Source organism: Vicugna pacos, chromosome 35 (assembly GCF_048564905.1).
Source record: "Vicugna pacos chromosome 35, VicPac4, whole genome shotgun sequence".
In the NCBI taxonomy this organism is placed as follows: Eukaryota; Metazoa; Chordata; class Mammalia; order Artiodactyla; family Camelidae; genus Vicugna; species Vicugna pacos.
Genome location: NC_133021.1, coordinates 20676941 through 20703379, shown reverse-complemented (window position 1 = coordinate 20703379; position 26439 = coordinate 20676941). Strand labels below are relative to the sequence as shown.

The 26439-nt window shown below is 41.9% G+C and overlaps 1 protein-coding gene across 1 annotated transcript in view; it reads left to right on the top strand.

The window, feature by feature from the left end:
• CUBN (cubilin) overlaps positions 1–26439 on the top strand; it is a 266340-nt gene that overhangs the window by 98546 nt on the left and 141355 nt on the right. Inside the window, exons 29-31 of the mRNA XM_072954876.1 lie at positions 17297–17478; positions 22140–22314; positions 23731–23900. Coding sequence (XP_072810977.1) covers positions 17297–17478; positions 22140–22314; positions 23731–23900 — 527 coding nt within the window. The remainder of the gene's footprint in view (positions 1–17296; positions 17479–22139; positions 22315–23730; positions 23901–26439) is intronic.

The following is a 26439-nucleotide window of genomic DNA, read 5'->3' as shown; positions in this document are numbered from 1 at the left end:
TGCAAGCTCTGAGTTTGGGTTAGGAAAATTTTCTTCTTCCAGTTCCATTTGGAACCTGTCTTCCTTTGGGAGAGTCAAAGACAGCCTCTGTCTATCCTCTTTTCCTGTTTACTATTTCAAAACTTACTCCCAATTGCTGAAATCTGGCTAAGCTTGGAACCAGAGTTGTGCAACAGAATTTTGCCAGAGGGGACCAGAACTGAACAATTTTTTTTAACTCTGTGTTGCCCATGAGTATCAGTTACGCTTGGGGAGAAACTTCTGGAAGGGCTTTGTTAGCCGTCTGGATCTGTGCAAAATTAACTGTCATATACTATAGTTAACACAATGCTACAAGTAGGCAGAGTTTATAGTTTGCATCTAAACTAGGTTTTTAACTGGAGATAGCCTGAGAAGAGGGGCCAACAGAAAAGGCAAGGGTCAGGGAAGAGGTCTTTGATGGGGGAAGTTCCCTCACTTCTTACCCATTGTTGGTAAGCTGAAGACATAAATCTGATTTCCCAGTCATCCGTGTGTTCTTGCCACAGATATTAAGGAAGGAACTGTTTCGGGCCAGGTGCTGAGCTCGGGTGGGGGACAATGTGTGAATCCACCCAGCACGCCTGGCTCCTACTCTCCTAGAGCTTACAGGCGATCGGGAGGAGTAGCCATCAAGCAAATAAGCACACAAGTAGATAAAAAAGCAAAAGTGGGATACGTGTCACGGGAGCACAGAAGGGGGCTGGACCCGGACGGGAAGCCAGAGCAGCCCTGCGTGAGAACAGGACTTGTGAACTCCAATCCAAGAATAAGCAGGAGTCAAGGAGGCAAATGGGGAAGGAAGAGGATTCCTGGTAGAAGAAAGACCCTGTGGTGGGAGAGAGCAGGGTAGCACGGGCACCCGCAAGTCCAGGGAGGCTGAGGTCCAGCACGATATATAAGATAGATCAACAACAAGGTCCTGCTGGTGGCACAGAGCATGGTATTCAATATTTTGTAATAACCTAAGATGGGAAGGAATTTGAAAAGGAATATATATATATATATGTGTATATATATATATATATATATAAAAAATAATGCATATACAACTGAGTCACTGTGCTGTACACCAGAAACTAACATGACATTGTAAATTGACTATACTTCCAAAAAAAAAAAAAAGGCAAAGAGTTTTTGCTGAAGGAGCTGCTGGAGAGGGAAGCAGTGGCCTGGGTCCTTCACAGACAGGGGCTCGGGCAGGGAGAGGAGCCCCACCCTCTCTTTCTTGTAAACCCTGCAGGTTTCAGAGAAAAGAGTTTTGAGTAGGATCTGAAGCGACACGGTGTGCTGTGGGATTCGAATACAACAAACAAATACATACAAGATCCCAGATCCACTGGAAAAACCAGCCTCAGTTTTAAAATGTAATAGAAATACCCTTGGCTGTGTGTTCGTGGGTGCACGTGCACGTGAGTGAGTGGAATTCAGAAACTGTGTCTCGGCCCAGCCCCTGCAGGAAGACCTCCACCTCAGAGTCAAGGCCAAGTGCCAGGGCTGGGGACACCCCGCCCGACGCAGGCAGGCCGGGAGCGGCTCTCCTCACCAGGCCCAGAGCAGCTGCCTTTAAACTCCCAGCCTCTTTTCACTGGAATCACATCTCATTTCTGGTCCTTTCTTGGCTCCCACTCTTTTCCAAACCATGAGGTGACAACAGCTGAAAACTCTTCATGACATGTTCAGAATCTTCATGGCATCGCCTCCCAGTCCCTGCGGCTGATGAAGAGTCCCCAGGCACCTCATTCACGTTGCCAGTCCGTCAGTGAACCCCTTCCCAGTACGTGCCTCTTTGTCGCCCGCACAAACCTTCTGTTTGCTTTGAGAAGATGGATCTACAATCGGGCTTTCTTTCCTGGGCCCATGTTGAAAGTGACGTGGTAGATGTGAAATGAAACCACACGGCCTTGCCTTTGTGCGAACCATCAAAGAGAACCCCTCTCTGGAAAGAAAGAAATGGCCACAGTTGCCCTGCCTGGCTAAATGCATTCAGTGCTGACAGCATTGTCCAGGGGCTGAATTCGGCCTTGGGGGCCTTCGTCTGGGTTGCCGGAGGGAGTGTGGAACTTTCTGTAAGCCATGTGAATAGGAGCCTCCAGGCCAGCTGTGCACACCCCTCGCCTCCTCTGGTCACCCCTCCCAGGGGCCCTCTTTCCCTTGGCAGTGGAATCCGGGTTGCGTACAAACAAGGTCAAGGAGCTTTGTGAGTGAAAGAGGGACATTTGCAAAGGGAGAAAACCCCTGGACGGGGAGGAGCAGAGGAAGGGCGAAGTGCATGGCTGGGGAGGTGATGTCACCCTGGGTTCTCACAAAGGCGAGTGTGGCCTTTTCTTCGGGGAGAGAGATGACATCACCCTCCTGAATGGGGTCTGGCTCCATTTGATCAGCCTTTCAACTATTAACGAGATTTCTCAGGACTTGAGGGTGTTTTTTTCAGAAACCGGCTCCGGGTTTCTAAAAAGCATGTCCAGCCCCTCTGTGGCTGGCCCGGTTTAGACGTGGGCCAGCGCCTTCTTGACGACCTGTGGACGTGCGGTCTTGTAGCAAAGCGCTCTTCAAAAATAAATCTTTCGAGCTCTGGCAAAGACCCTCCTCCAGGTCAGCAGCGTTTCTTGTAAGCCGTCCCTGAGTTCTCTTCCCTGACGCGGTCATTTCCATAGCCTTTGCTATTGTCGGTCTTTCAGGGGAATTCCTTCCAATCCGTCATTTTTCTTCCTTTTGTGACTTACAGTACGTGTGCTGGGGCTTCTGGGAGGTTCACTCTTTGAGGACAAAGGGTTTATCTTTTGCGATTCCATCATCCATCCGACGGCCTTATACGTGGATGCTGGGTACCCGCCTCCCCCGTGGGGTGTGAGGGTCGGTAAACTGGGCTGGGGGGGGGGATTTGTGGGCCTCCCTCCAAACAGCAGACACTTTGCGTTGTGCGTGGTGTGGCAGCGACTCCTCGTGGCCCCTGGGAGCAGGTGTTCACTGAGGACACGTCTGCATTCAGTCATGCGTTCCAGCAACCACCCAGCATGTATTTATTCACAACCAGGTTCTGGGCTTGGTGTTTACAGAATACAGAGAGCGTGTTCATCTGCTCAGGCCGCCATAACGAAATACCACAGATTGGGGGCCTTAAACAGCAGAAATTAATTTTCTCACGGCTCTGGAGGCTACAAGTCCAAGGTGTCGGCAGATTTGACTTTTCCAGAGGCCTCTCTGCTTGGCTTGAAGGTGGCGGCCTTCTCGCTGTGTGCTCACCTGGCCTTGCCTCGGCGGCTTACTGCCATCCCTGTGTGTGCCCGGATTTCCTCCTCATGTGAGGGGGCCAGCCAGATTGGACGAGGGCCCTGCTCTAGGAGCCTTATTCTGACTTCATCACCTCCGTAACAGCCCACGTCCGCACACAGTCACATTCTGGGGTACTGAGGGTCAGAGCTTCAATGTGACAATTCAGGCCACGTCGGAGGAGGAGGAGAGAGTGTCCTTGATTGCGGGAGTTAATCATGCAGTCGTGGAGTCAGACAGATGAGCCCGGTGTAGAATCCATCACCCGTGACACTGTGGGGGCCCAGAGGAGGCTCAGGATAGCCTCAGGGAGTCTGAGAGGCCCTCCAGGCAGCTAGGATACTTGAGCTGAGTTTTAAAGAGTAAACAAGAATCCACCAGCCAGACAGCTATCTGGGAGAGGAAGACATTTCTGAGTAGAAGCAGGAGGGATTTCAACAGGCAGCATTTCAACTAGAGCGAACGTCCTCAGTACGAAGCCCAGGGGGTGGAGGCTGCTTCTTGGGAGGCTGAAAATACCGTATGCTTTCTGTATAAGCACAGACGTATACAGTGCATAGCAGACACGTAGTATATCTGTGATATGCAATTTCTGGAGCAATTGGGAGCAAATATCGAAAAAGCCTCCTTAGAAGGGCAGTAATGGACAAACAATTGAGAACTCGTGAGCTAAAAGCAAGACAGAAGTCGAGGCAGGGCAGGTGGTCAGAGACCAGCTGGTAAGAGGCACCACAGGAGTTTTATTTCCTGTTGAACCTCCTGAGCCTGGCTCCTGCGCCTTGCAAAAGCTCACAACATCTTGGAGGTACGGTGCTCACAATGAAAGTGATTTTTGAGTTGTGGTCAGCCAAGCATCCGGGGCACACTCAGAGGGCCGGGCTGGGAATCACGCCGTCTGGTCCTCATCTCGGGGAGAGACTTTTCTCTCGGCTGGTGACGGATTGATCGCATGGTGTCACTTCCTGCTGGGCGGTGACAGATCGAATGCACAGAGAGAGAAATGATAAAATACCTCTCCCCCCTGCCTGGCAAGTAGCTGAGTCTGTGATCGAGGGTGTGGCCTTTGTTCAGTAAATCTGTAAGCAGTCTCTTGGTAAAACGAATAGACTCCTGTGGTTGTTTGTTTACGCACTGTGATAAAAAATAAAGAAATCTTGTTCAGTTTGGGTAGAAACGTAAGTAAGAGAGAAGCTTTGAGGAAACATTAGTTCTGTGTAATTTAAAAGTTATTCCCTTAACTGCAGACGGGGCTTTCTTCCACATTTATTCCTGCTGTGTCTTGACTTACTTATTCTGACCACTTCAACCCATTTGATATTTTGCCCTTTTCATCTTTGTGTTACTCTTAGAGGATGCTTAAGCAGGGAGACTGACAGGGAGGAGAGCCTCAGTGCAGAACCAAAGCACAGACTTCTGTGTGATGATGCTGTGTCTGATCTTTATTTAAGGCAAATTCTCACTTAACATCTCTTTTGCAGAGAAGTTCTTCATGGATGATGCTAATAAAAAAAAATCTGCTTATAAATTAACTCACATTTGTAAAATTGGGATGATAACTTACTCAAGGAAATCATGTGGCTCCTTCTGCTGTGGCTTCACAAATTTCCTAGCAAGGTGCTAGTAATTGGAGGCACCGCTCAACAGATATTAGCAACCGACAATATGCAGACATTTCAGGATGAAGGAAAAGCTGAATCCTGACATTATCTGCCGCCTTGACGACAACAGAAAATATATGTACACACAGTTGACCTTCACTTCATGTTGGCTCTGAGTCTTGTAACCAGAGGCGACCTTTTCCGAGTCTGGCATCCCAATTCCCATGTTGCTACTGTTTGAAAAAGTCTGAGCTGTATTTCCACTGCCACTCTTTGAAACAGTTCTACAAAGAAAAAAAAAAAAACCCTCAAATCACCATGACCTTCCCCAATCATATATTGCACAATTTCTGTAGTAGTCCTTGAGATTTGGGCCAAAAGAGAGGCTTTCTTGAATTTTCTGTTTGTGTTTTGGTCCCTTAGCAACAGCACCGCTGATAGACTCACTACATACTTTCCAGGGGATTCCACACTTTTTCTGTACACCATGAAAAAAGAAACCATGCATTTTTTTTCAAGTTTCGAATTTCATAGCAGCCCAAAATGACTAAACCAACACAGAATAAGCACAATGTTTACTGCAGAACATTCCTTTTTTTTTTTTTGCCCCCAGAGATTTCTCTCTATGAGTGTTTACTTAAATATTTGCCAGACTTATCTCTAACAGTATGTAACCAAGGACTTGTGTTCTGTATATTCAGAGAAACTAATGCCAGCCTTCAGGGGCACTGATGCAAAATGAAGAGTGAATCTCTGGTGTAGGAAAGTAACCACACTCTAGAAGATTTAATCTGGTTCTATATTTTCTAGACAAGTGATGACGTTGATCTACTTTGTCCCTGATTTTTTTTCTCCTTCTAATTATACTTACAGAATACTCAGGGGCTAAATAATGTGTATTTTACTATCTAAATGTACTTCTAAATTCAATTTAAAGACATTAATGATGCTACAAATAAAACCACATGGCCACAAAAAGAGTGAGCAAAAATATAATTTAAATGCTTGGTGCCCTGGTTTAATTGGCATCTCATTTGTTATTACTGGACCAAGTAATTATTTAAAAAAATATTGATGTTAAAATTTTCAAAAAGTTGATGTTATTTTACCATGTGCCGGCCCTTTGGTTAGCACTTTGAAAATATTTCTCCAGTCTTCTCCTAATAATTCTCTGAAATAAGCATTGTCATCCCCATATTATGAATAAGAAAAGTGAGGGAGGAGTCTTAGAGAAGTCAAGTAACTTCCCCAAACTCCATAAATGATGGAATGAGGACCCGCAACCAAATGTGTGGTGTCTAACTCCCAAGCCTGTGTTTCACACAGCTGCATTTGGTCTAAAAGCAAATCATTTCCCCCCACGATTTTTCCCTGCAAAAGAGATTAAGTGATATTGCAATGCAGAGAAGGTCAGAGCTTATAGTAGGTAATTTTGCAACTGAATTCCCACTGAGGATAATGGATGTTTTCAAGTTAATATATGCCGTCCTTCCCAAGTAAATAATGTTCCAGTTCCAAGGTCTCCCCGCTAAATTGCACAGTTCAGTCTTTCTTCAGGTGTCAGAAGCAATGATGGGGGCAGCTCACTACTTGGCAAACAATGAGTTCAAAATAGCTTGCTATCTGTCCTTCAACAGGACAGATAAAGCTTTATCACTCATTTATAAAGGTGCTTCCTCTGGAGTTGCTATGCATGGTTGATGTAATTGTGTACTTTGGAGCTGGGATGGACCACAGAGATCATCCCATCTGTTACCATGGTTTAGTTATGTAAACCAGCTTGCAGGAGAAGTTATAGTACAGTGAACCGTGAAAGGAGAACCCCCTAGAATAGACTGGTTTGGCTGGAGGTAAGTGGCGGGGCCAGAGTGGGGCACTTGAGGGTTTGGTCAGTGTAGGAGCCCAGCCGGAGAAGACCTGGGCTGGCTGGGCGTCCACAGCATTGGTCCTGCGAGGGACCTGTGTCCCTGGTATGATAACCACAGGACATAATCTCATGGCCCAGGCTTGGACAGAGTTCGGAGGGTCAGAGGACACCACGACAGCGGCATGATGCTGCCCACATCCGTCCATTTGTTGATGTGGAGCAACCTCGCTGTGGAAGAAAGATTGGGGGTGGGGGAAAAGGTGAGAGAAGGAACCGGGGGTGGGCGGAGGTGAGTGATGCACAGGGGAGGCTCCTGAGCTTTTCCCTGCAAGAGCACTGAGTACCAAAGTAGTTAAATTGAAAGAAGACAGGATTAGGATGAATGTGTTTAAACAGAAGTACGAGTATTGAACTTGGAAATCATGTAGCAAGAACACATTTCCTCTGTCTTCGCCTATTTGGGACATTTCATGAAGTAGCTATTAGCAGTCTTACTCATGACTGCTCATCTTAGGGGAAATTAGTCCGGCTGCCTGGGTCTCACTGCATTTCCTTGGAAGATATTTTTATATATTTTTGTTAAGAAGTCTAATAATTTCAAAAATGTCTAAGAGAAAGAGAATGGTTGATTGATTTCTCTTGAATTGTAAGCAAAATATTTCTACCAGAAAACCATTTTTTTACTTGGTTGGAATGAATAGGTCAGACGAGAGAAGATATAGTTAATCAAAATGAAAAGATGGTAAGATCAACTATACTTCTCTGGGTCAGAATGGGACACTTTTATCCTTTGATAAACAAGAAATTAAATTTTATGCTATGTGAAAAGTCCTAAAATATGAGTACATTGAGTCCATTTCTCCTTAATGGTTACTAAGGTGAAATATTCAGATTCAGGGCATCTCAGAGAGTTTGATGGCTATGGTAATCCCAATTTTGAATATTAATATGACATCTTATGTAGTAATTTAAAAGTCATTTTATAACTATGAATAGCATTGATTTTTGAGTTCGTTGTATCCTTGTATCTATTTTCCAAGTCATTAACTTCACGTTATGACCTTATTTCATTTTTTTTTCTTTCCCTACCATTGAAAATAGGTAACTCTATGCCATATCCTTTACTGTAGGAAATACAGTTAGACAAAATGATTATCACAAAGTCTCGGGCTGGAGTGAATTCCTTATGGAAGATGAAACTTTCTAAACACTCAGCCTAAGCTCTTGAGTTTTCTTCTCCTAATGTGACACCTCGCCCAAGTTTGTCTCTAGTTTCCTCAACAATAGACTTTGCTGAGTCTGAATGTTTGTGTCCCCTCAAAATTCATGTGTTGCAATCTAACCCCTAAGGTGATAGTATTAGGAGTGTTGCATTTGGGAGGTGATTAGGTCATGAGGCTGGGGCCCCATGATTGGGATTAGTGCCCATATAAAAGAGGTCCCAGAGAGCTCCTCACCCTCTCTGCCAGGTGAAGTCTACCACCCAGAAGAGTGCCCTCACCCTCACTTCCTAGTTCTACTGTAACAAAGTGCCACAACCTGGTGGTTTGAAACAACAGAAATTTATTCTTTCACGGTTCTAGAGTCTAGAAGTCCAAAATCAAGGTGCGAGCAGGGCTATTGCCTCCAAGGCTGTAGGAAAGAATCCCTCCTTCTCTCTTCTAGCTTCTGTTGGGAGCTGGGAATCCTTGGCTTTCCTTGACTTGTGGATGCATAACTTCCATCTCTGTCTCCATAACTTCCATCTCTGTCTCCATATTCATATGGCTTTCTTTCTTTTGTATGTCTGTGTCCTAGTCTCCCTCTTCTTTAAAAGATACTGATTATATTGGATTCCAGTCCCACTCTATTCCAGCACGACCTCATCTTAACTTGGTAACAGCTCCAAAGACCCTATTTCCAAATAAGGTCACATTCACAGGTTCCAGGTGGACATGATTTCTGGGGGACACTGTTCAACCCAATACAGGAGGTCCTGCAGCTTTGACAACTGTCTCCTCTCCTGAGGTCACCATGCTTTGCCTTCTTTCTTCTTTCTTTTCCTCTAGAGAATGTCACATTCTTTATAGCCTTTACGTTAATGGATTTTCTTCTCTTATTTCATCTCAGCAATTGCTCCAGCATGTGTCCTCACAGGATCAGTGCTACGCCACAAAATCTCCCAGAAAATCAATCTGCAAATCCTTAAAATCAGACAACTTTGGAGGCCCCACTCATGGTTTTGTTGTCAGAGGGGACTGTTGACCTGATTTGAGTCTTCCCTCTTAGGACAGATACCTGTCACATCCCTTTCTCTTATCCCCCAGGAGTGTGGCATGCATTTTTAGACTGTTGGGGAGTTAACTGGTAAAACCACACCAGGAATTGCTGGCTTTTTATGGTTCTTACATATGCCATAGTCACCGTTAGACAACTTCGGCCTTTTAAAGGAGCTCATATTTGTCTCCAGCTCCATTCCACCCCAACCTGAAAGTTTCTGGTCAAAGTTGTTTTAATTACATTATTTGTATGTCTCATAGATATGTCAGAAGTGAGGCCTACAGACTCCTGGAAACAGTTCAACATTGTTTTGGGATGGATTTTCCCACGTTCTGAGCTCATAGTTACCATTTCACATTGCACCTGCCCCATCCCTTACTCCTTTTATAATTAAAGTATAGTTGATTTACAATATTGTGCTAGTTTCTGGTGTACAGTGAAGTGATTCAGTTAAACATATATATATATGTGTGTGTGTATACATATATATATATATTATATATATATATATAATGCTCTGTTTGACATTCTTTTCCCTCATGATTTACTACAGGATGTTGAGTGTAGTTCCCTGTGCTGTACAGTAGGACCTTGTTGTTTATCTATTTTATATATAGTAGTTTGCATCTGCTAATCTCAAACTCCTAATGAACCCCCCACCCTTTCCCCTTCGGTAACCATAGTTTGTTCTCTGTGTCTGTGACTCGGTTTCTGTTTTGTAAACAGGTTCATTTGTGCCCTATTACTCTTCTAGAAAGAGTCTTTATTGGTAACTTCTCCCTGGGGCCCCGGTCCCTTCACTTTCTGCCCTTCTGCATGTCAGAGGGAAATTGGTCTAACCAGTGAGTCACCTCTCAAGTTTTCACGGAAGAGAAAGTTTTTATTTTTAAATGGTAGAAAAACTATTAAAATATAAATCATTTTATGTCATTTTAATGAATCATATGAGCATCATTTCCCATGTTTAAAATGTATGTTTTTTATTTTATTTTTTTTTTACAATACGTTGGCTTTTCATCTTCTCTGTAACATTGGCCACTGATTTCTCAGGCATTTCCCTCAGAAGTTCGAGGATAAGGTTTGAAGATGTCCTGTTTGGGTCCGTTCCCTGCCTTCTCCTCCAGCCTCAGTGGGCTCTGGCCACGTCACTTCCAAGCTGGCAGTCCTCCCAGCACTGTTGGTTTATGGAACAAAGTTTCAGGAAAATGCCAAGTGTAAAAAGGTGATGCATTTGGCCAATTGTAATCGCAGGAAATACAGGATGTGCTTTTAAAACGTTGTACCTCTAATTCCATTTAGCCATGTCATGCTGATTTGCTTTTATTAAAGCTCTTTTATTAAAAACAAAACAAAACAAAACAAAACAAACAAAAACAAACTACAGCCACCCAAAATCTTAAGGATCGAATGTAAGCAAATGATGTTTTTTGTTGTTCTGGAATTTTATAATTCATTGCTGGTTTTACAGCAAACAAACAGACAAAAACAAAAAAACAAAAAACAAACCAAAAAAGCCCTCAAAACAGTGTTAGAAGTTTCTAACTTTCTTCCATGAAAGAGATTTAAGTTATCTTCACAAGTAAGTAGGGTTAGCAACAACATTTAACTCTTTCTTGTTACGAGTTCAGTAAATCAATGTGCTTCCTGCAGATAAGGTAAGGGCTTCCTTTCAGCTGACAACTGGGAGTTGGAGAAAAACAGAACCAAACAGATTATCAGTCACCATAGCACTGAAAGTTTTATAAAGATTAACTCACTGAAACTGAAAAAACATGTGATTCTCTTCAGAACATTATTTTATTCCAGTTCGGCTGATGTCTAAGGGCGTTAATATATTAGATTTTGTCAGATTTGCCTCAAATTAAGTGAAAAAAATTTTTGCTTCATTTATTTCAGGTTGCTATGGTGATTTTTTTTTCCTCAGTAGATGGACAGGACAGTAATGAGGGCAGTGTTCAACACTGCTGCTCCAGGGCCTGAGGGCTGACATGCCCAACAAGCCTAGTGGAGAGAAGACAAAACTGAGAGGAGGGGATCGGGGTGGGAGGGGTTGGCCCCAGATCTGCTGTTCACTATGTGAGTTACAAGTCCAGCAGTCATCCTGAGCCTCACTTTGCCCATCTCTAAAATGGGTCTGCTATGATCATTCTCGCCTACCTGATAGAGTGGTTATAAATTTCAAATAAGATAATGTGCTCATTAAAAGCCCTTGGGAAAACTGTGAACTACCATGCAAATAAGAACTAACTTTATTGTAGCTTCATGAACAATTGATTTCTTATCTCCCATCAGCTGTTCATGATGGCTCTTTAGCTGGTCCCGAAAATTCCAATTCTAGCTCCAAGTCTTTCACAAATCTCATTGTATATCTAGATGAACTTTTGTTCAGTGGTAACACACAACATATATGGAGTGATTGTCATATGCAAGGCACTTAGCTAAAAACCTTACTTTTTTTTTTTTCATTTAATCAGTGTCACAACCTATTGAAGTTAAGTTCCTGATGCTGCAGATGAAGACATTGAGGATTAGAAATGTTAAGTTAGTTACCCAGAGAATAGCACAGTCAGGATTGGAGTCTGTTTGTCCTTTGCCATGGCCTGTGCTTTACTTGGTGTGTTATTATATTTCCAAAAGTTTTGCAACCGCACATGCAAATTGTGTAACTCTGAAATCATGTCATCTCCTCCATGAAAATCTCTTACCTGTTGGGTGCAAAGAGCCACTATCTCTATTTCTTCTAAATATGTGTCCCTCAAAACGTTTCTATTCATCACTCCATTGTAGACACGTTGATTAGTATTTTCAGCATTTAATTATTTTCTTTATATAGACTCCTGAAATGCTTTTATAAATCATTGTCCTCTATTTTAGCTGACTGAAGCCCAGTTATAGAAAATTCTCTGTTTCTCTGCATTGTATTATTCATTCAACCAGACAGGTCATATGATGATGACAAGGATTTTGGGAATTTAAGCATCACCTACTGTGTTCTTTCCTGATAACTATTGGTTGAAATAACTTCTTTCATCTCCAGCCTTGTCAATCTTCCATCTCTCTTTCCTACCCTTCCTGTGACCGCCTGGTCACTCACCCAAGATCACAGACATGGCTGACAATGAGACGATTTTTTTAAATTATTGCATAGCCTGCTAAATGTGTTTTTTTTCTTTTAGCAGTTTCATTTGTTTTAATATTTAATATTTGTTTCTGCACTATTACTTCTACTCTACATGAAGTGAAGACACCTGAGATTTTTCCAGAAGCCTTGTTGTTTCATCTTCAAAACAGGCAGATGGATTTAGAAACAGATTGTTTTTTTTGTGACTCATTCAGGAGAAACTGTATTTTAACAAGAGACTGTCAAGCCCTGAATCCCACACCAAGGGAGAGAGTGCATTGAACTATAGGGAATTATAGTTGTTCTTGGCTTTCATTTATAATTTAAAAAGCTCAACTGTTGATGTGAACTTAAAATTTTTGATTTTTACCAAAATTATACAATTCCAAATTCATGTTCTAATGTTTCACTGTTAGCTTAATAACAGCTTGAATTTATGAAACAAATTATCAAATAAATTCATTATATATATATTTTGTATACATGTATATATTAATAGAAGTATAGCCAGTTTACAATGTTATGTCAATTTCTGTGTACAGCACAATGCTTCAGTCATACGTGAACATAGATATATTCATTTTCGTATTCTTTTTTACCGTAAGTTACTACAAGATATTGAATATAGTTCCCTGTGCTATTAGTTAGTATCTGCAAATCTCAAACTCCCAGTTTATCCCTTCCTACCTCTTTCCCCCCACCGGTAACCGTAAGTTTGTTTTCTACGTCTGTGAGTCTGTTTCTCTTTTGTAAATAAGTTTGTTAGTCTTTTTTAAGATTCCACATGTAAGTGATATATATATTTTTCTTTCTCTTTCTGGCTTACTTCACTAAGAATGACAATCTCCATGTCCATCCATGTTGCTATACATGGCATTATTTTATTATTTTTTATAGCTGATCATTACATAATTAATTTTTTGGTTGATAGAAGTGTTCCTAATTTTGTTATGAACATGTTTTTCTTTGTCACTTAGAGCAGAGAAAAAAACAGACATCATTCATTTTTTTCAGTTTTATAAGGTGTATTTTGACATAATTTTTTTTTGCCTGATACCAAGTACACATTTATTATAGAATCTGAATATCTAAGACAAAGAAATGATACCCAAGATACCCAAGAGAGTGATGCACAACTAGGAAATGCTGATAAGTGTCCTCATCTGTGGACTCAAATTAGTACTAAAAGAGAATTATGCCAACATCATACTACTGAAACTAGCAAATTCTGAAACATCTTCTCACAGCTCAACATGATGATTCATTTATTCTTATTTATAACTTACCATCAATTAGCATGTGAAAGATGAAATAGAGTTCACTGTTTTTTCAAGTCAAAACGTATTGAAATTATTCTTTGCAAATTGCAGGAAAAGCAAAAACAATTTAATGATCTGCAGGAGGGCATGTGAAAATAACACTTTTTGAAATGAATTATTTTATTTTCTTTTTCTAAAGAGACATTAAATAACCCGTCTTCTATAGCACTATTTGTACTATGCATATGCTCAATAAATATTCATTGAATCAAGGAGTAGGAATTGAAAAGATTTTTTTTATCTCTTTCAAAAAATAGAAACACAAAGAGGGAGTTAAATTTCTATCATAATTATCAGAATTAATTTTATTTTTAAGTACTTTATAGTTTTTACAGCAAAATAGCCCTAAAATGAACTTATTCTATTTTGCAGTTGATGTGAACTTTTAAATCAAAATTGTTACCTTTGGATATAATAAACCTCAGAGGTAGTGAGAGTATGCAAGGATAAAAAGAAAGCCTTCAAAGAGTTTTCAGGTTCCAGTAGTTTCTTTCTCTCCTCACAACCACACAATATTTTTTCTCCAAAAAGGTATGGCTTTTAATAATACTGGAATTTATCTTTAGGAGACACACACATAACTGTTATTCATGAGAAGAGAACATGGCATACCTAAAAATAAAACTGCGCCTTGTTTTCTTATAAACCTTGTTTGTGTTTATTTTAAATCTTAGGGAAAAGTACACTGTGGGTCTCCAGAGCTGTGAGTGGCTAAATAGAACAAGTAGTATAATTTTTCAAATCATCCCTGACTGCCAACAATCTGATTATCATTCCAGCTTACAGTGACTAGTTTAAAGGTATTAGTATCCTGTTGCTTGCAAAAGAATTTACAAGGAAACCTAAAACAACTGGAAAAGACAATGGAAAATGCTATACAGAATTTTAGATGAATCAACTATGATAAAAAAAATGGAATTCAATTATCTGGTGAACTGAAGCTAAACAGAAATGCAGAGATGAGTTATCTAAGCTGGCATTTCCTTGTTCTCTTTTATATGATGTGGCTACAAAGTTATTTTCCTCCAAAGATTTTTTTTTCCCTTTGGATTATCTATTTGGTAACAATTGATACTGAGAACCCTAGGAGCTGAAAATGTGGGTTGAAAAAAATGGGGGTAACAGAATGGCTTTGCTTATACCTATAATGTATTTTAGTCAAAAATGCTACATCTTAAGATAATCTGTATTGGCCACTGTGAGATACTCCTGCAAGCATCATTTGACGGAATGTACTGTGACTGGTGTTCCCCTGGGCTTGTGCAGCGGTGTTAAGGACATACACAATCTGTGCTGATTTTGGCTTCAGGATTATTTTCCATGGATTGTTGTAGGAGGAAAATATTTTCTAATCTTCACGGGACTTATGTGGTTTTTTTTGTTTTGTTTTGTTTTTTTAACATTTACCACAGTCTGTGAACCATGACAACACACCTAAGTTTAAATAGCTTACTCTCAGGACTTTAACCGGAAATAAAAGTACAAACTTTATAAGAAAGATATTGCCCAGTGCAACAAATGTAAAGTCTGAAAACACAGAGGTTTTCAAACAGACGCAGGAAACTGGCAACTCAAAAAGATGGTAGCATGCTGAACAGGAATCAGGTTTCTTTACCCAGCCAAGAGTCTTCTTAGAATTCCTAGCTCTTTTCAGTTAAGTGGAGATTCTACATGGAGACTGTCTTTTGAACTTTAAAGAACTTTTTTTTATCTTACTCCCTGTACGGATGGATTTGCGTAAGTTGAGTAGTAGACATGACCACAGCTTTAGCGTCTTACGTTTTAAGTCCTATTCATGTGAAAGTGCACATACATTCACAATGCAGTGAGGGGGCACTGTGATTCTTAAACACGAGAAACCGTGATGCACAGTTAGAGAAGGTGCTTGGAGGAATTTACCAACCAACAAAGAATATTCTGAAACAATAGAAAAGAAAAACCGGATATGTTAATAGAGCAAACCATGTTTTTTTAATCATCAGAAATTGCTATTGGAAAATAAGATAATTTATCTTTTCTGATTTTATCTTTACTTTTTTTTCTAATTTTGTCTTCAGATTTTACTTCTTCCATAAATTTTTCTGTCTCTCCCCATTCTAAAATCTCTGAATTCCTACAAACTATAGAGTCAGTAGAATATAGTAATTAAGTGCTCTGGCATGGCCAGATTGCATTGGATTGGTCTCCTGGCTCCATCACTCACAAGCCAAGTAACCTTGGAAAAGCCACTTGACCTGTGCTTGCACGGATTTACTCATCTGCAAAATGCAGGCAGTAATCGTACTTGCTTCATGTGGCTATCGTAAGTATTAAAACAGCAAACATCTGTCTAAGCGCTCGGTAAGTGGTGGCAGTGTTTTACTGTGTACCACATGCTGTAGCACTTGATTATTTGTTTTAATGATTTGCCTTAATTACTTTCTAAGGCATGATATCTTAACATTCGTAAAACATATGCTGTAGTCTTTTCCCACGATTTGGGTTTTGTGTATCAGGTTTTTATTTGTTTGGTTGGTTTTTAGACATAAGTTCTCTGGGTCAGGACCTGTATCATTTTTGCTGCTGTTGTTTGTAGTAGACTTTATTTTTTAGGAGAATTTTGGTTTCACAGCAAAATTGAGTGGAGGGTGGGTTTCCCCTGTACTCCTGTCCCCACCTGGCACTGCCTCGCCCGTTATCAACAACCCCCACAAGAATGGAGCATTTGTTGCAACTGAGAATCCTGCATTGACCCATCATTATCACCCAAAGCCCATAGGTTACATGAGGGTTCACATCTGATGTTGTACATTCTGTAGGTTTTGATGAATGCATAATGATGTGTGTTCACCATTATGGTATCACACAGAATAGTTTCACTGCCCTAAACATCTTCTGCATTCTGCTTGTTCACTTCTCCTTCCCCTCCAGCCCCTGGCAACCACCGATCATCTTACTGTCTCCCTAGTTCTGCCTTTTCCAGGATGTCAGATAGTCAGAATGATACAATGTGTAGCTTTTTCAGACTGGTTTCTTTCACTGATTGGGATGCATGTCTATTTCCTGCAGGTGTTTTTGTGCCTTGACAGCTCATTTATTGTTAGTGTTGAGTAATGTCCCAGAGTCTGGATGCACCACAGTTTGTCTAGTTCAGGTACTGAAGATCATCTTGGTTGCTTCCAAGTTCTATAAGGCTGCTATAAACATTGTGTGAAGGTTTTTGTGTAAAAAAACCCCTACTATATATATATACAAATATATATATATATATTTAATTTTTATTGAAGTACAGTCAATTACAATGTGTCAATTTCTGATGCACAGCACAATGTTCCAGTGATGCATATATATATACATATATTCGTTTTCGTATTTTTTTTTCTTACAGTCTCTCATACAAAGGGAAGGATTTTTTAGTGCTTAGAATTCCACATCTTAGGTCTGAAAGGACTTAGAAATAAGTCCTTAGGAGATACAAGGAAACAGAAGACCAAGAGACAAAGTGTTGACTGTTCCCACAGTCCATTGTGCTTCCTCTTAGGAAATTCTTACCTAAATATAATGAAGAAAATCTAAGAATTAGAATGACATTTTGAAAATACTACCAAACGTCTGATGTGGTGAGAATAAGGGCTGAGAATTATTGCACCAAATAACATAATCAATTTTTTAAATAAATTTAATAAGCCATAGTCATGACTTCTTCTCGTTGTTTTATAACTGCTTTGTCATAACTTTATTGTGACTTTATAATTTTTCTCATAAGTTGAGCATTGTACGTTTTCAGTTATCTTTTGCATAGTTTGATCTTTGACGTTTTCCCGGACGCTGCTGCCTTGACGGAGCCTTGCTGTTTTCACAGGCTGTGGCGGAGAGCTGTCTGGGGACACGGGCTCCTTCAGCAGTCCCGGGTACCCTGACCCCTACCCTGCCAACAAGGAGTGCATCTGGTACATTAACACAGTTCCTGGGAGCAGCATTCAGCTCACCATCCACGATTTTGATGTGGAATATCACACAAGCTGCAACTTTGATGTCCTGGAGGTAGGCATTTAGATTGTTTTCAGCATGTTAGAGGATTTTGAGTAGAACTGGAAATCATTCTGCAAAAAAAAATCCCTGAATTCTTTCCCATGGCCAGCAGTGTTCTATTCCTAGTCATTTTGATGAGTATCAGCTCTTCGTGAAGGATGCTTGTAGACAAATGGGGTTAATATCTCAGTTTGGGTTTCTCTAAAAGCAGAGCTGAAGGACTTGGTGGCAGATGGTATACCTAAGAGCTGGTGCCAGGAGGCAGGAATGAGGCAACTGTGGCAGGGAGGGTGAAGGAAGAAGAGCCAATGAGGGAGCCCCCCAGGGGCTGAACCCTGCGGTGACCCTCTGAGGTCCCCTGAGTTCTGCTCATCAGAATCATCCCTCTGAGGAGGCAAGGCTGAGCCCTGGTCTCCTCACTTCCGTTCCCACTGACAGAGTGTGCTTCCTGGGATAGTCAACACCCCATGCTTCCAGTCTGAGAAAGCTCCCTTAGGAAAGTCAGTGGGATGCAGAGTTTAGAGAAGAGACGGGTGCTTGGGGCAGGACACGGCCATGGGCAGAGGAAGTGCCCACCCCTTTTCTAACACTGCTGTAAACTATTTATCTGGGATCAGTAGGGCAGCCTTGAGAATGCATTGTAATCAGCCGTTGTTGCCGGAATCTAGTCATTAGATGACTTCCAAGCACACACAAAGCTCCTGCCACCTCAGCTGTAGGGACCGCCCCAGCACATCCTGACAAGGTTCTGTTTCTAGTAGAACTTAAACCCCATGAAGCCTGGGTATGTGTCTGTTTTTGTTTCATTTCATTTCAGTGCTTATACCCCCCAGGGCCATACAGCGCTTGGCAAATAGTAAACACTTAGTATATATTTGTGGAATAAATGAAGGTGCCCAATTCTCTGACTGATGCACCATGATAATGTGCATTGATGGTGTCTTGCCAAGGCATTTCAACATCCATTTTCCCATTTGAATGTTAATGAATCCTCTGAGGTAAGAGGGGAATTTTGCCCCCATTTTGCTGTTGTCAAAACAGAGGCTTAAAATGCCTGATGGGTTTTTCCACGACCCTAAGGATGGTTAGTGGAAGAGCTAAGAACTAAATCCATCCCCTGGCACACACTCCATGTAAGTCAGTGCCAAAAGAAAGAGGTGGGTGGTGAGCAAGGTTTTGAAATGAGTGGCTTGTATTTTACAGAAAACTTTACCACTTAAACTCTTTATTTAATTACAAAACAAGTTCTCTCCTTGAAGAGACATGGGGTTCTCAAATCACGCCCTCCCCGGGTGGACGCAGGGTCACTCAGAGTCGCATTTAGCAGCTCTAGTCTCTGCCAAGGAGGACGATGTATGCTGCGTTAAGTCAAGTCAGGGACAGAGTCGGGAATCCTGGGGTCAGAACCCATACCCTTGTCTTCATGGCAGTCCTCAACCCCAGTTGTGACTCCATCTCAGGGGAGGACCGGTTCCTTAGGAGGAGAGAAAGAGATGGCTCCCGAAATCCACACGCAGGGCGTGAAGGCGACATCACACTCCCATGCGCAGCGTTCACGTGCTCTCTCCCGCTGGCAAGATTTCTCAGTCGCACTTACAAAGCGCTGGCAGCAGACTTTTCCACAATAATGTGAAATGGTCCTCACCCTCCATTTTCATATTCCAAAGCGCCTGCGACTACTGCCCACTTGGCAAAATGTAAAAAAGCTTCATTGTGCTTTGGTTTTGTCACACCCATTACGTGAGAAAGCCAAGAGCAGGGCTGTTTCCTGCGAGCAGCCTCAGAGACAGAAGAGGGACAGAACCAGGTCTCCAGGCAGCAGCCTTCAAACAGGGCCCTGCAGGGAAAGAAAGGACTTGTGCGAAGAGGCTGCAGTCTGCACGGGGCTTGTTTTCATTAGGGTAAAGTGGTCTCCTGTGTTCCTTCAGAACCAGGGTTTGAGGATTATGAGGCCCTTAAATATTTGGGGAAAGGTTTTTTTTGAGGCTGAAGTGAGTCACCCCTTAACTTCTCCCCCCAAACCTGTTTGACATCTCTGCAAACACTCCAGAAAGTGCTGTAGTCAATTTGGGATAATGAGGATAGAATGAGTTTTTTCTGTCTCTCATATCATAGGTGCTGATAACATGTTAGCAACAGGTTTTAAAAGATTTTACCCCTGGTGGGTGTGTGGCCTAGAACCTTTGCTGGCTCGCTCCACCCGTGCGCCCTCCGCCTGCCCACCGTCCCGCCCTGCTCTGCAGAGCGGCCGAGCAGGACCTCACTGTCACTAGGTATGGGGCTCCCTAGGCTTCACTAAATTTAACCAACAGCCAATATATTTTTCCCTCAAAAATCAGTGTCCCGAGAGTGGCCCACTGCATTAAGCAACAGCCGTTGGGTTACTCATAACCCTGGAATGCTGACTTGATTAGAACAATAAATGGAGCTAACAGAGCAGAAGGAAATGCTCAAAACAGATTAAAACCATAGGCTTTGAAATGGTCTATATCCTGAGCGTTTGCTAAAAACACATTTTTTAATCTCCGATCATCAAACCATCCTTCCCCTCCCAAAGTTGAGTCATACGCTGTTGTCCAGTGAACCACACCCTGAGATTCTTTCCATCTTTTTCCTTTTCTGAAGAGTCACGTGTGACCTCTTGGTTTTATCTGTGGAAGCCAAAAGTACCATGCTATTGTTTCAGCCAGAGAAACACTGGTTGATTTTCCTTCGATCTCTGGGAACGAAGCCTGAGCCGGCTTAGAGCAGAGAAGGTTTATTCCTCGGTGGAATAAACCAAGACAGACGCCTGGTGTGGGCTGTTACTGCCCACTGTTCTCTGCTCCGCTGTCTTTTGCCAGCCCAGTTCAGGAAGTGGGGAAGCAAAGATTTCAAAAGCAACAGTGTTTATCCTGCTGGGGGCTTCTAGTTCTGGCCAACTCATACATGTTACATTTGTGATCTCAAGGGACCCTGGGGTGGGGGTGGGGGTGGGGGACGACGGACAAAGACTCTTTTGCTGATGTGCAAGTTTTCTTTGTTAGAACTAAATCCTTGTGCTCAGTGTTCTCTCCAAATCTGAGCTGCCTGTTGGGCTGATGGTGAGGAGCGCGTGCTGACAGTTCAGGCTCTGAGCGCTGCGCCCGGGACCGGGCAGCAGGGGAATTGGACACTGGGCGAGACCACTCGAAACCAGCAGCAGTCTGCTTTCTCCCACGTGCGTGTGTGTCCGTGTAAAGGGCCACACAGGGCTCTTTCTCCGGTCCTGCCTTTGATGGGACTTAGGGGGCCACACAAACATAGCTTCTCCTGATGAAAATAAGCATGAAGCGGTTGGCTTGCTTCATTCCTTTGCAATGACAGCCCTTGTGCCTGGGCCTCCCCTCCGTGGAACAGCAGTTTCATTCATTTTGGCCTTTCTTGCATGGCTGGGGGCAGTGAGTCAGACAAAGGCTTCATTATGGATTCAGATCACACACTCTTCACCAGAAAGAGGCTGCTGGTTCTCTCTCCCCAGAGGACACTCAGGTGGTTCCCCTGTGGTCCGCAGCTGCCCTCGGGGTGGGCAGGGGCCGGAGATGTGTGTGCAGAGGTGGGCGCACACATCTCACTGAGCCGTGCTTTCCTGGTTCCGGTTCCAACCTGAGTGTGGATTTAAGTGCACATACCAGTGGGGGAGGGTGAAGGGCCCAGATACCAGCACGCCTGGACTTTCTTCTACAAACTCTAGTTTGGCAAGATTGAAGAGGGGGATGGGGATCCATATCTTCCGTTTAATTCTTATCTTCACCTTCCCCCCTTGGTTATCCAAAGGGCCAACGAGAACCTGTGTTTAGCATCCCGGAGGCCCGCCTGGGCTGGGCTAGGCCTGCCCACAAGATGCTGGACATGAGAACCAGGGGACAGTTGCCAGGAGGAATGTGTCACTGGGATGTAGGAGCTGGTCAGACGAATAGCTGCAAATTGGAGGGGACTTAGGAGATCTGAGAGTGGGTGAGATAGATCTGGCCAGGCAGAGTTCACGGCGATTCCTGAGTGGAAGCTGGATGGTCTTGGTCCTGTTCCTGTAGGGGCGCAGCTGAGAGTAGGTGCGGGGGGATCTGCAACCCTCTCCTTAGGGTGCCACAGAGCACGCTGATAGAGGTTGCATTCTCTCCGATGGAGGGCAAGCATCCTGGTAAATGTCTAACCTTATAAACTATTCAGCTTGCAAGGTAGAAAATCCTCAAAATGTAACAGGGCGACTGATAGCCTTCAGTGAACTTGACTTTCACAAACCAAACGGCCCTGTGCTGGGACTCTGCCTGTGTGCCCAGATGAGCTAGAAAATCAGGCTCGATACTGTGTTATCTGCAGTGCCTCTGCCAAAGAAAGCAGGAAATCCAATGAAGGCATGCGAAAGAGGAAGAGGGGAGATAAGGAAGATTCTGGAATAAGCCCTTCAGTTCAGCTGTACGGTTCTGGCTAATGGAACAAGCAGGCATTTCGTGGGTGGTTGAACTTGTGTGTTCCTAAGGCAGAGGGAGTGCCTTTGAAAATTCTGCTTAGGGTTACAGTTCATCCCCACCCAGGGAGGCTGAGACTTCAGTCTCTAAGGGTAACAGACTCCAGAGGCTGGTGATAACAGGGTGTCAGGGGAAGGGCTGTAATTGCTTAAATATCTAAGTTCCTTTTTCTACATCTCATCGTAGATTTACGGAGGCCCTGACTTCCACTCCCCCAGGATAGCCCAGCTGTGTGTGCAGAGATCATCTGAGAACCCCATGCAGGTCTCCAGCACCGGCAGCGAGCTGGCAATCCGATTTAAGACCGACAGCTCCGTAAATGGGAGAGGCTTCAACGTCTCATGGAGAGCAGTTCCTGGAGGTGGGTGGACCCGGGAGGTATCTCAAAACACTCCAGCCGAGCCCTTGTTAAATTTCATAAAGTGTTTGGAGAGTGGTATGAAGGCCACATCCTGCCAACTCTGTGACCTCCCTAATGGCGCATTCTGCTTTGGCACACACTCTTCCCCCCAAACAGGATAGTTTAACTTCCAAAGACTCACCTTGTATGTGAAAACCAGCCCGCGCAAGCCCGCACGCCCATGCTGAAAGCAGAAGCAGGGTGGTTGGTTAGACTCATTCTCCAAGGCACCTCTGTCTGTTCGCCAGCATCAAATCTGGGCATCAGCAAAGTGGTAACGACTTCATGCCATACTATACACATTTGGCTGCTTGGCAAATACTGCAAATGTTAAATCTGCGAGGAATTATTATCCTTTGTCATAAAGTGACTTTCTGCCCACCATCTTAGGCTGTCAAAATAAATCACTTGTTGCAGATTTTGAAAATAATATATTCATGCACAAAATCTTTTAGCAATGTCCATCTCTACAACTACTCATGATCACTATGTTTATTGAATGCTAACCGTGTGTCAGGTACTTTTCAAACTCTTCTACAAGGACTATCTCATTTAATCCTCACAACAGCCCTATGAGGGAAGTTTATTTCATATCCTCATCTTACTAGTGAGGAAATTGGGGCCTAGAGAAGTTAGTGACCTGTCCAAAGTCACACAGCTAGAAAATGCCAAAGCAAAGATGTGACTCCAGGCTGCCTATGGCCTTGCTTCTACAGCTCAAAAGTAATATTGTAAGCATATTACATCTTTCCTAAAGTTAATGACATGAATTTAATTAAATTACATATAGTGTTTAACCCAAAATTGTTTGTGATGACCAGAAAACAATACTGAATTTTCCTATTGTTGGTTTATATTATCATAAATCTAAGAAATGATGGATCATAGAGCTAGACATCTAGTGATATTTTATTACATCAAAGGAATATAAAAACAGAATGACTGTACCGAGTGCAGAATATTCCATTTTAAAAGGTAGATATTAAATTATTTATAAAAGCATTCAGTACTTAATTATCAACATTCTTAGAAGGAGATAAGTTATTCTTACAGTATGTTACTGTTTTAGAGAACAATGAAGAGAAATTTCATGGCTCTATGAAAACAAGATTTCATTTGCATTATCTTTCAGTATTATAAGAATAACTTTGGGCTTTCATATTTAAAGTATTTGAAGTCTTTTCTTAGGCATCCTTCTTTGTTTTGTTGGAATGTGTAAATTAATGGTGGACATCAGTCCTCCAGAATGTTTGGCACGGACTACATAAAAATGGTGATCAAACAAAGTAGCATACTGTTTTATGCCATCAGATAATGGTGTAAAATTTTGTGCACCAGAGATTCCTCTCATGACTGAACTGGGTCTCCCATCTACAGGTTGTGGTGGCGTTTTCCAGGCTCCCAGTGGAGAGATTCATTCTCCAAATTACCCCAGTCCTTACAGGAGCAACACTGAATGTACCTGGGTCATTCAGGTGGAAAAACATCACCGTGTCCTGTTGAACTTCACTGACTTTGACCTTGAACCTCAGGACTCTTGTGTTATGGTAAGTTACACAAATCTCATGCATTGTCTCCAGTCAAAGTTGGGTCAAAATATTGCCATGAGAACATGTGTAGTGACTGTATTAGTTATGAATGCTTTTGACATCAAATCATAGGAAACTCAACTATTAGCAACTTAGAAAATAAGGACTTTTTTTTTTTAAGCTAAATACAAACCAGGACGTAGATAATCTCAGTGTTAGTTTAGCAGTTCAGTCTCTGCTGTACCATTCTTAGTGAACTGGCTCTTCCTTTTGGGTTTGTTACCTCATGGTCATAACATGGCTGCAGCACTTCTGAACATCCTAGGTTCATATCTGAAGAAGCGGAGAAGGGATAGTGTTAGTTGTTTCTATTTTGTGTTTTTTTTAATCAAGAAAGCAGAATTTTTACAAAAGTCCCCTTATTGGCCAGAATTGGCTGTAAGAGAGATTAGGAAATTATAGTGGATTATAATAATGGATTTACCATAACCACTTTAAATCAATTATTATTAAGTCTCTGGGGGTCCTCACAGGGTTCTACTTTTCTTGCAATCAGTATATCTTGATCTGCTACTTGAATGAATCAGTGTCTGATAAGAAAGAATAGATGAGAAGTGAGGGGTGGAGGAGAAAGGATATGGCTATTGGTTCGATGACAAAAATTTCTATTGCTCTCAACAACTTAATACGTTCTCCCCTGAAACTAATGCTTTATGCTTAATGTGAGAGTGAATGAGGCTGTATTTTGAAAATTTTTTTTGTTTTTAATTTAGTTTTTTTACTCACTTGATTTTTTAATTAAACAAAAGTTTTTCCATCTTTCATTTGTATTTAGAGACATTTCATTAAAATATAAACCAGGTTCTCTTGGCTAATGGATCTTTCTATTTTAGTTTCCTGACACTTTCTTACACAAATCCCAACTGGCTAGCTTTCAAATTTAACTCGAGAAAATTCAAAAGTTGTTTCATAATTTTCAAAGCAGTCCAGTCTAAAGGTATGATTTCAAGTATTATTTTTCAAGATTAAATCATTATAATTTATTAATCATTGATTTATGAGTGTATTAACCTTTTAAAATGAGTCATCAGAGTCTAAATTGGCAAAGCATTATACAATCTTAAGGTGTAGGACATCTACTTTCCATAGTTGTAACTCCTGACTAAGACGATTTTAAAATTTTGGATGATATTTTAAGACATCTCCCTAAATGCAACAAAGAACTCGCAAAATTAAATTTCTGATTTAAAGAGATGTGAGCCTAGTATTTGGGACTGCTTTTGCCCCTGGGGCATTTGCTGATGCAGAAGGAGTTAGCAGCACTTCTGAGAGCCTTTCAGGGGAAAGAAGAGCAAAGTTTGAGTCCAGGACCTGAATAGGATGGAAGTCCTGGTAAACTATCCTGAACCCTAGGTGAAATGAAAGTAAGCCAGCCTCACAGAGACTGCATCCCAGGTTCAAGTCATCTCAGTGCTCTCCCCATCCAAATCTCAAGCCATAGAACGGTGAGGGGAACCCTGTACTGCTGATGCATCTAGGCTTTGGACAGCTAGCAGAAGCAATTTAAACTCTTCTTCAAAGAGAGATAAAATCACTCAAGGCCACATTTCTACCAATAATTTTCATATGCAATGTCAAGCACACTATCAAAGATATTCATATATATGAGGAGACAATGCAACATAAATGAGATACAACATGAATAACAGACCATGAAAATAACACACTAATATGCCAACTGCTAAAATTACCAGGCACAGGTTAGCAGACAGCTATAGTTACTAAGCTTATGGTGATAAAAGTCAAACCTAAAACTTTCAGCAAGGACTACAAATCATAAAAAGTGACATTGTAAATATTAAAAAAAAAAAACCACCCTGAATTTATAAAACTGGATAAATACACAAGCTGAAATTAAGATCTCAGTGGAAGGGTTTTGTTTTGTTTTGGGCATATTAGACAAATTAGACAGAGGTGAAGAGAGAATGAGTGAACTGGAGGGTGTCAAAAGAATCTATCTGGAAAAAAAAAACTCATGTAAAATCAAAAGGATGAAAAACACAGAAGAGAGGTTAAGACACATAGAGGTCACATATAAAAGTTGTAACATAAACTTATTGGAATCCCAAGAGGAAAAAAGATAAATGGAGCAGAAGCAATATTTAAGGAGCTAATGACTAAGACTTTTCCAAAACTGATGAAAGACATCAATCTATAAAAACAAGAATCCCAAGGAACCCAAACAGCTAAGCAGGATAAAGAGAAAGATACACTTATCTAAGATAGCTGAAGATAAATAAAGAAATGTTACAGTCAGCCAGGGAAGTAGGTGAGTAAGGGAACAAACTGTCTTTTAGGAAGTGGCAAGCTGAACGCTGACTTTTCAACAGTGATCATTGGAAGGAAAAAAGGACAGTAAGATAGCCCCTCAAATTTGAAGCAAGGCAATAACTATCAATCAGGAACTCTGCACTCTCCTAAAACAGCCTTTAAACATGAAGTTGAAATAAAGCATTGAAGCAGCAGAGGTGCCTTCAAGAAAGGGCGAATGGGCCAG